Source organism: Xenopus laevis, chromosome 4L (genome assembly GCF_017654675.1).
Source record: "Xenopus laevis strain J_2021 chromosome 4L, Xenopus_laevis_v10.1, whole genome shotgun sequence".
Lineage (NCBI taxonomy): Eukaryota > Metazoa > Chordata > Amphibia > Anura > Pipidae > Xenopus > Xenopus laevis.
In genome coordinates this window covers 113,138,083-113,147,543 of record NC_054377.1, presented here as the reverse complement: position 1 = coordinate 113,147,543, position 9,461 = coordinate 113,138,083, and the positions used below count along the sequence as shown (strand labels likewise).

Here is a 9,461-nt window from a genome sequence, read left to right as displayed (position 1 = left end):
GCAGGGTTGGACTTGACATTGGGGGGGGGGGGCACCGGGTTACAAACCTCCGAACGCTCACATGGTCATATTCAAGACTGTGCAAGAGCTGCACCCTTTCTTTGGAATTCGCTCCCATAGTTGGTCCGACTCTCTCCAAATCTTTCAGCCTTCATAAGAACTAAACCCTAAAACTGAATATGGCTAAAAATGCCATATTTTATATACTGAACTTATTGCACCAGCCTAAAGTTTCAGCTTTTCAACAGCAGCAATGATCCAGGACTTCAAACTTGTCACAGGGGGTCACCATCTTGCAAAGTGCCTGTGACACTCACATGCTCAGTGGGCTCTGAGCAGCTGTTGAGAAGCTAAGCTTAGGGGTCGTCATAAATTATCAAATAGAAAATGAGGTTGGTCTGTAATATAAGCTGATGCTACAGGGCTGATTATTACATTCTGATGCTAGTTGAGCTGGTTTCTGAGCTGCCATGTAGTAATTATCTGTATTAATGATTAATCAGTCTTATAATGTAACATTAATATTCTATATTTACTGTATATTGTGAGTGGGTCCCTAAGCTCAGTAAGTGACAGCAGCACAGAGCATGTGCAGTGAATCAGCAGAAATAAAGATGGGGAGCTACTGGGGCATCTTTGGATACACAGATCTTTACTACTAAAGGGCTGTGGTTGCCTTGTGCTGGTACAGAAGCCCAAAATATAATGTTTCTGCCTTAATTCTTTAGTTCTCCTTTTAAGCACATCTATTTAGAGTAGCTTAAACTCACTTCATTTAGCACAGGGGTGTCCAAACTATGGCCCGCGGGCCAACTGCGGCCCGCGATCCATTTTTAATTGGCCCGCAGCAAATTCCAAAAAAATACTAGAATATGTTAGCAGGCATGGCCTGGGCAACCAGCTCCGCCCTTTTCCGACCTAGTACCCTAGCCGAGCCCCCTTGCCTCCAAGTCACGTGATCCTGACATCACAGCAGTCCGTTCACTCTCCCAGCGCTGGAATATGGTTAAAGAGCGATGTCTGCGCTGTGTGCGTCCCCACTGTCCGAGTCTGTGGGCGCGCACTGGAGCGTGCACTGGAGCGCGCACGCAAGGTACGGATCATGGGAAACCTTCCTTCATGTTTCACCTGACGTTGGTTCCATTGCTCAATTTAGGAACATAATGCAAATGTCTTCGCATCTTCCTCTGCTCTTTCGCAGTGAATGGGTTGGGCTGAATCCGCACGGTGGGGAAAGGCAGCAGCGGTCAAGGCGAATTATTTGCCCGTTAGGGGTTAAAATAGAGAAGGGGGCGGGATGATAAACCAGACCAGGGGAAAGCTAGAAAAGGCTTGGCCTAACCGTCAGCCAAAGGCTGTCAAAAGTCCTATTTGTTTTTTGCCAAACCGCAGGTTGGTCATCCTAAGCCCTAAGTAGACATATTGTTCAAAATGTGATGATGGTTGAAACTATTGCAAAAATATGCTATACCTGAAATTGCAATTGTGTCATTGTGCTATGAATTCTGGGGGTATTTATAAATGAAATTGCCATTGTGCGGTGTTAGTGTTAATGTGACCTGTTGAAACTAAGTTGTTGTGATGTTAATAAACATGGAAATAGCGAAATGGTTTTGAATTAAAGTGGCCTTAACTAGAAAGTATTGGTGGGCGAGGCTTATAATAATGGTAGGCATGGCTTATATTTGTGGTCGGCCCCCACACATTTTCACCTCACCAAATTTGGCCCTCGTTGCAAAAAGTTTGGACACCCCTGATTTAGCATAACTTCAATGTGCTCCTAATATGCTACTTCTCTCGCCATGCGCAGCTTACTTCTGCTCTTACCTATTCCCGCACGTTGTGTCTCATTCCCTTCTTTTAGATTGTAAATTCTTTTGGAAAGGGCCCTCTCCGTCACCTCTTGTATCGGTTATTGGTTGCTTTGTATTCAATTCTGTATGTTTAGTGTATGAACCCATTTATTGTGCAGCCCAGAGGAATATATTGGTGCTTTATAAATAGATGTTAATAAAAATAATATTACTGAGGTGAATTGCACAAAAAAACCACCAAGCAAGATAGCAGTTGTAAAGATCCACGAGTAAGAGTCCTAAAGGGGCAAGAACATAACCCAGAATAGTGCTGAGTATTCCCAGCTGAAAGCCCAGCTTATGATATGTTTATAATGAGAATACAAACAAATGACATTGATTACAGGGGATGGGGGAGGCATACAATTAAGCCTTTTATTTGCTGTGTTCGTGTTTAGGGCATGTGTAATATATTAATAACACTTTAATTACATGGTATAAAATGGAAGGCAAGTATCTTGCTTTAACAGAAAATCGCAGCTCATTACTGAAAAGGAACAGTCACAAAGGACTATAAAGCAGTAAATGTTCTTTTCCCCAGGGGGCATGCGTCTACGCCTTTAAATAATTTCTCCCTTACGCTACACACCGCAGCTCTTCCTTGTTACCGTCTTCCGCCCCCACACACTACTGACCCGCCCCAAACTCTGCGCCTTTAACGGCAATCACATGATCAAGTACCACGCCATCACATGGCGCATGCGCAATATAGACCCGGAATTTCCTCTTTTCAAAATGGCAGCCGCAATGGATGTAGACACACCAAGCGGGGCGAATAACAGCGCTGGGAAGAAGCGCTTTGAGGTTAAGAAGGTAAGTTTTGCTTCTTGCGCATGTTATTGACGTAGCGAAAGATTGAAACAGGTTTTTAAAACGATACATAGATCAGCGCAGCGGACTATTCTGATAGATTAATTGATCCCACCTTTTAGTATGGTTGATTGACGTGTTTTCCGCCGAATCAATCTCTGAGGGCGGGAGCATATTTGCTGTTTCGACTGGCCAATAGCCGACAGCTGCTCATGTAGCAAATGATTGGATACAGTATAACCAATACGAGTGTCCCTCTCAGCTGCTGCCTGGCAGGCGAGATCCAGTAGCCGCAATTGCAGGCGGAATGTTTGCTTTCAGAAGTTTCCTGTCCTTTGCTCGCCAAACCCCGACTCCTTTGTTTCCCTGGTTACAACATAAGGGGAGCCGGCAGGGAATGTGGATAGGGATTGTAGTGGTATGAGAATGGGGAACAGCCACTTTCAAGTTGCAACACAAGTATATATTATATGTAACAGACAAACGTGTGTGGAGTGGGCTCAAATGAGGTTTGAACTTCTAATTCACAGAAGCATCCCTGCTGCATAATGTCCCTGCCTCCATATTACTGGTGTGTAAAAGGGGAACTCCACACAAACAAGCTTTTTGAAAAGTAAACCTAATATTAAGCTACTTTGCAATATACATCCATTAAAAAAATATGCAGACTTTTCATGAATTTTATGGTTTCTGACAGTTCCCTAGGCCTAGCCCCCTGTTCTTCTGCTGATCTGTCTGACTACTTTGCTGAGCTGGCTGACTACTGTTACTTTATATCAACAGCCAGCTGTCCTCAGCCTGCATCCTCCAAACCCCACAATTCCCTGCACACATGATATCAATAAGGAAAGGAACATCACAGTGCAATGCATTGTGGGTCATGTCGTTCCTGCATGCTGTCTGTAAGCTGTTTTAGTTTATCCTTCTGTGTCAGGATTTCAAATGACGCAGAAAGAGAAGAACTTAAACAGCTGGATGTCAGCATAGAAAATGGCATTTATTCATACTTTTTGAAGAAACTGGTAACAGTGATGGATATATTAGGGGTTTCTGGGTTATGTGGGCCTCTTTATCAAATTTTGGTTTGGAATCTGGAGTTCCCCTATAAGCTTACAGCTCCTGAAGGGGTGTTGGGTACATCCCTCTTCTGTGACCTGTCCCTAGTCCAGGCCTTTGTCCCCCACACTGCTTGCTGGTCTTTCCTCAAGCTGTCCTGAAGTCAATGCACGAGTATTCCCTGGGTGTGCAGGTGGCCAGCTAGTTTGCCTAGGGAGCCCAGTCAGCTTGGCCCAGCATTAAATCCTTTGTGATTCAATAAAACATCCATAACCACTTTATATTTATAACCACAGTGTATATTACAAAGGACCGTAAGATAGTTTGATGGAATTACTAAAAAGTAAATGGTTATTGTGATGGAATTATGGTATTGACACAATTGTGTATAGGTTTCTGAATAGGTAATCTCCACTCTGGCTCACCAAATGAAGTAGTGCTTATCAAGGGTGTCCCAAAAACCCACTGGGTGCAGTCTACTCCAAGCATCCCAAGCTGTACTTGCATCTAGGGTGACTGATGCTGCTGTTTGCATTTGCTTCATTTACACCGGAGCTTTAGAGTTTGGAGACCTTCTTTCTGATAGAATTTAAATAGTCCTATCCAAGATCTGACATTTGTCAGGAAAGGAACTCTTGTATGGTGCTATGGGGGAAGTGTTTTTTTTTTTTTTTCACTAGAATCCATAATTCTATCAAATGTTTTGCAATGCCAAGGCATTTCCCCAAACAAGAAGTCTTAAACTCCCTGTTTTAAGGGGTTGTTCGCTTTCCAAACACTTTTTCCAATTCAGTTGTTTCCAAAATCTAAGTTTTAAAGTTGAATGTTCGTGTCGCAGGTGTTTCAGTCTGGCAGCTCAGTAATTCAGGTGCAGACTCTAAACTATTAAAATTTTGCAACACTTAGTTGATACATTTCTCCACAGCTCTGGAGTATTAGCAACTATTGTATCAATTCTAACAGCGGCCTGTAATGCATCCAGGACCGCATTGGCTAGTTAATGAGGTCTTACAACCCGTCGGAGCCCATTCGTAGGGCCGAGCGTTCACATTCATCCGATATCGCCCAGCCGTTAGTGGGCATATCGGGTTAAGATCCGCTCACTTGGTGACCTTGCCAAACTAGCGGATCTTATAGTGTATGGCCACCTTAAGGCTATAAAGCCATTGTCTGGTAAAACGGGCTAAACTAGTAAATAGAATATTATACTCTATGCGTAAACCTTCATTGAAAAATATTCAATACAGCCTGAGTCATTCGATTATTTTTAAAGCATATTTAAAGTATTGCCAACATTTACATTTCTGACTTTTTTTTTTTTTCCGCAGTGGAATGCAGTTGCTCTTTGGGCCTGGGACATTGTAGTGGACAATTGTGCCATCTGCAGGAACCACATCATGGACTTGTGTAGGTTTTCTTTACTGAACTATAGCCCATAAAACAACTATTGTCTGTGAGCAAATTGTTAGTTCTTCTCCAGTGCTTCTATAAAAATATAACCACGTTTTTTAACTTAAGAGACCAAGGTGGAGAATTCCAATATGGAGTGGAGAGTGAAAAGGGTAGTAGTAAGAAGAAAAAAAAAGGTGTACTGCCAAACAGAGCCTCCTGTAGGCTGCCAGTCCATATAGGGGCCACCAAATAGCCAATTACAGCCCTTCTTTAGCACTCCAGGAAGTTCTTGCATGCCTGTGTTGCTCCTCAAATCTTTTTATTTTTGAATGTGGCTCACGGTTTAAAAAGGTTGGCGATCCCTGATATAGAGAGTAATATTCTGAGGCAACTGGTTTTCATTTTTTTATTTGCGTTTTTTGACTTAGCTTTTCATTCAGTAGCTCTCCAGTTTGCAATTTTAACAATCTGGTTGCTGGGGGTCCATATTACTTAGCAACCATGCATTGATTTGAATATGAAACTGGAATATGAAGGGAGAGGCCTGAACAGAAAGATGAGTAATAAAAAGTAGCAATACATTTGTAGCCTTACAGAGAACTTGTTTTTTTTTAGATGGGTCAGTGACCCCCATTTGAAAGCTGGAAAGAGTCTGTTGAAAAAGGCAAATAATTAAGAAACTATTGAAAAAAATGAAGACCAATTGAAATTTTGCTTAGAATTGGCCGTACTATAACATACTACAAGTAAACTTACAGGTGAATCACCCTTTAACTAATGGCAAAGCTATAATTGGATATTGGGAAAAACCTTTTGCTTGTTGGTCAGCTTATTGATCTGCCACCGTCATGTAAAAATCTACGTGGCATCAATCAAACAGCTGGTCACAAATATAAGCTATAGATTTTATGATGCACAGCAATACTATAATTGGGGAGATATTAACCTTTGGAAGCCTTTTTTAATATTGGCACAAGTGCAACCAAGTTTCTGCTTGTTTTTCTTCTAGGCATAGAGTGCCAAGCAAACCAAGCTTCTGCTACTTCTGAGGAATGTACTGTGGCGTGGGGTGTGTGTAATGTAAGTAGCTTTCATGGATTACCAATAACTCGCCAGTACCAAATATGTGTAGTGTTTTGGAGATTCCTGACTTGTGCAGATCAAAAACTCAGAGCAGTACAATATGGATTTTTTTTTTTTTTTTTTTAAAATATGAAATACCTTAAACGATATGAAAAGATATGAAATACTTTAAAATATGCCAAAGTGGACTCCTACACTCAGCTGACCCTAGAAAACCATGTACTTTTGTACATTCTGATGTCTTCACAATGGGTAAAGATTTCTACCCCAAACTGAATTATTACTAAAGCTCGTCGCTTTCACAGACTTGCACCTGACCTCTCGCATGATCTTCAATAAAAAGGCAAAACAACATACACTGACAGGTTGCGTATTGAACGATTTGATGCCCAATATACATAGTATAAGTATGAAATCTATTATCCGGAATGCTCAGGACCTTAAATCTGTAAAAATAAATGTAAACATTAAGTAAACTGAATCAGTTTCTTCTGCTACCAATATGGATTCATGCAGCTTAGTTATGACCAAGCAGAATTCTTTGCTTAAAATGGACTCTCTGGGAGATGGCCCAGGAATCCCAGAACTGTATTTCTCAACTATGTGGCATGTAGAGACCTCAAACTGAAAATAGTAGTACATACTGTATATACTGTATATTTTTTAGGGATGCACCAAATCCACTATTTTGGATTCAACCGAACCCCGGAATCCATCGCAAAAGATTTGGCCGAATACCAAACCTTAATTTGCATATGCAAATTAGGGTGTGGGAAGGGGAAACATTTTTTCTTCCTTGTTTTGTGACAAAAAGTCACACGATTTCCATCCCTCCCGCCCTAATTTGCATATGCAAATTAGGATCCGGATTTGGTTGGGCATGGCAGAAGGATTCGGCCGACTTCTGGATTTGGTTCATCCCTAATATTTTTATGATTGACCGTCAACTCCTGCAGACACACAACATTGCCTGCATTTTATGTTTTTTAAAAATAAAAACCTTCAAACTAAGAAACATATATCTCCACATTTTTGGATACAAAGATTAGCATTATAAATATAAATGACAGGAGTCTTCCAGGATCAAATAACTGGTATGTAAAGACCTCAAAATCATGGAGAAAAGCTTTAAGGCAAAAAACAAGTAATCAGAACAATACAGAATGCAGTATAATCACTAATAATTCTGTAGCCAATAAAAACCCCTTGCACATTGAGATAGGTGGTCACATTTTTTGGAACATGTATTGAACAAGACAGAGTTGACTTGTGCAGAGTAATTGGTATGTGGGTAATCTCTAAATTGACTTGAGATGGTCAGGCTACAACTGTATATACTGTCCCTAATACTATTCTTTGTCTCTTTACAGCATGCATTTCACTTCCACTGCATTTCCCGCTGGTTGAAGACTCGGCAAGTTTGCCCACTGGATAATAGAGAGTGGGAATTTCAGAAGTATGTAGGAGTTTATTTTTTATCCCATAGGGAAAAGTTTGAACTCGGTCAGGGAGGAGACCTGCATATTAATTTTTTATGCCCCTGGGGCAGCTATGCATCCCCAACAGCTGCTTTACTATCATAGAAGCTACCTAAAATGCATAAAGATTCCATTTATCCAAACCTGCCTCGAGCTTCTTAGATCTCATCAGTGTCCTCTCCTCTACAGAGGAATCAAAGAGGTTTGGCTGAGGAAGGCTAAAAGCAGCCATAAAGCCTATCCACTATGCAATAAATACAATGAAAACCTCCTTGTAACAGAATGTATTCCAGTTGCCCTATGGAATATACATATCATATTAAAACCAAGTGAACTCTGAGAGAATATAGGAAAAAGGCTTCCATCTTAAGGGAAAAGATTTATAACTGTATGGGGCAGATTTATCAAAAGTGAGTTTAGGTTTTAATAAATAAGAACTCACCCACATTCTTTTCATCTATATGGGATCTTTGGAAGCGTATTTATCAAATGTTGAGTTCTAACTTTTACCTATTGATAAATATGCTTCTAAAAATCCCATAGGAATGAATAGAATGTTGTTGACTTTTTATTTATTAAAATCTAAACTCACCTTTTGATAAATCTGCCCCTAACTGTTAATTTTCAAACGGGTAAATTACTAGCCTAGAATGTACTAGCATATTCACATTGTCAGGCTGGAGTTGATGGAAGCAACAATACACATAAGCCTACTGCCTGCCTTGCATTTTTTATTCTGACGAATTCACCCTCAAAAGACATCCACTCATTTACTATAAGGACAGGAACATACGTATGTGGGGCTAAGGGAGCATCAGCCAAGTAGTGACACTTCATATTCACCACCAGCCTCACCATTACAGTGCCTCACAGACGTTTGTATGTCTTTAAAGTCCATAAACTACTATAGTAATAATAATAATCAGGTTTTATGCTGTAGAAGTTTAGTATTGGTGGAGATGCTTGCATGCCTTGCATATTGTAAGTGTTGCTTTTCTTTCATAGGTATGGTCATTAGAAGCTCAGCATGCAGGGATGTGTGGCAGTGCTATGGCTGCAGCTTTCTTCAATGAGGCAGAACGATCAACTGCTTTCCAGCGCAGTACCTTGTTGATCCTGAAATTTGAACTTTTCCTCATGTTGACACACAACCCACCCTACTTTTTTTTTCTTTTAAATAGTTTAATAGTTATGTGTTTAATATCCAAATAAACTATTGGAATGTATGCAAAGCTGCCTGTATTTTATATTGATTTGCTTTAAAGGGGAACAAATAGCAGGTATAATATCTAGTAGAGCCCCCCCCTCATACTGCCCTGTTTTGCACGTAGTGCAGTGGGGTTGGTGGGTGCCATCTCTCATTAATTAATCTCTCTAAAGCAATCACTCTCATGGATACCTGTCAGTTGGGAGCTCATTTTTCATTAAAAGTCTTAAATGGCTTTGCAAGAATGTTTTCACTGTAGTGCCTTGAGCTGACAATATAACAGTTTATATAGTGAAGTACCCACTCTTGTAAATTATAAGGATATTATAAGTCACCGAGGAGTTTCACGACCATATAAAAACATGATGCCGAGTGCTTTTATACAGGTCATGGAACTCCGAGGTAACTTCTAATATCCTCATATTTTACAGGGGGTGCTTTATCTATTATAATACACAAGTTTCAGTGAGTCTTGGGACAGAAATGACATCACTACTCACCATTTATAACTGATGACATTACTACTCACAGTTAATAAGGATATAATTTACAAGATATTCATGGCTTTTGTGTATTATATAC

At 40.4% G+C, this 9,461-nt stretch overlaps 1 protein-coding gene across 1 annotated transcript; it reads left to right on the top strand.

Annotated features, from left to right (window-relative positions):
• The first annotated feature begins 2,507 nt into the window (after positions 1-2,507).
• On the top strand, positions 2,508-8,898 carry rbx1.L (ring-box 1, E3 ubiquitin protein ligase L homeolog). The gene is made up of 5 exons (XM_018258769.2): positions 2,508-2,666; positions 5,048-5,126; positions 6,121-6,191; positions 7,565-7,650; positions 8,678-8,898. The coding sequence occupies exons 1-5, from the start codon at positions 2,523-2,525 to the stop codon at positions 8,688-8,690; spliced, it is 393 nt and encodes a 130-aa protein (XP_018114258.1). The 5' UTR covers positions 2,508-2,522; the 3' UTR covers positions 8,691-8,898.
• Positions 8,899-9,461: the final 563 nt, after the last annotated feature.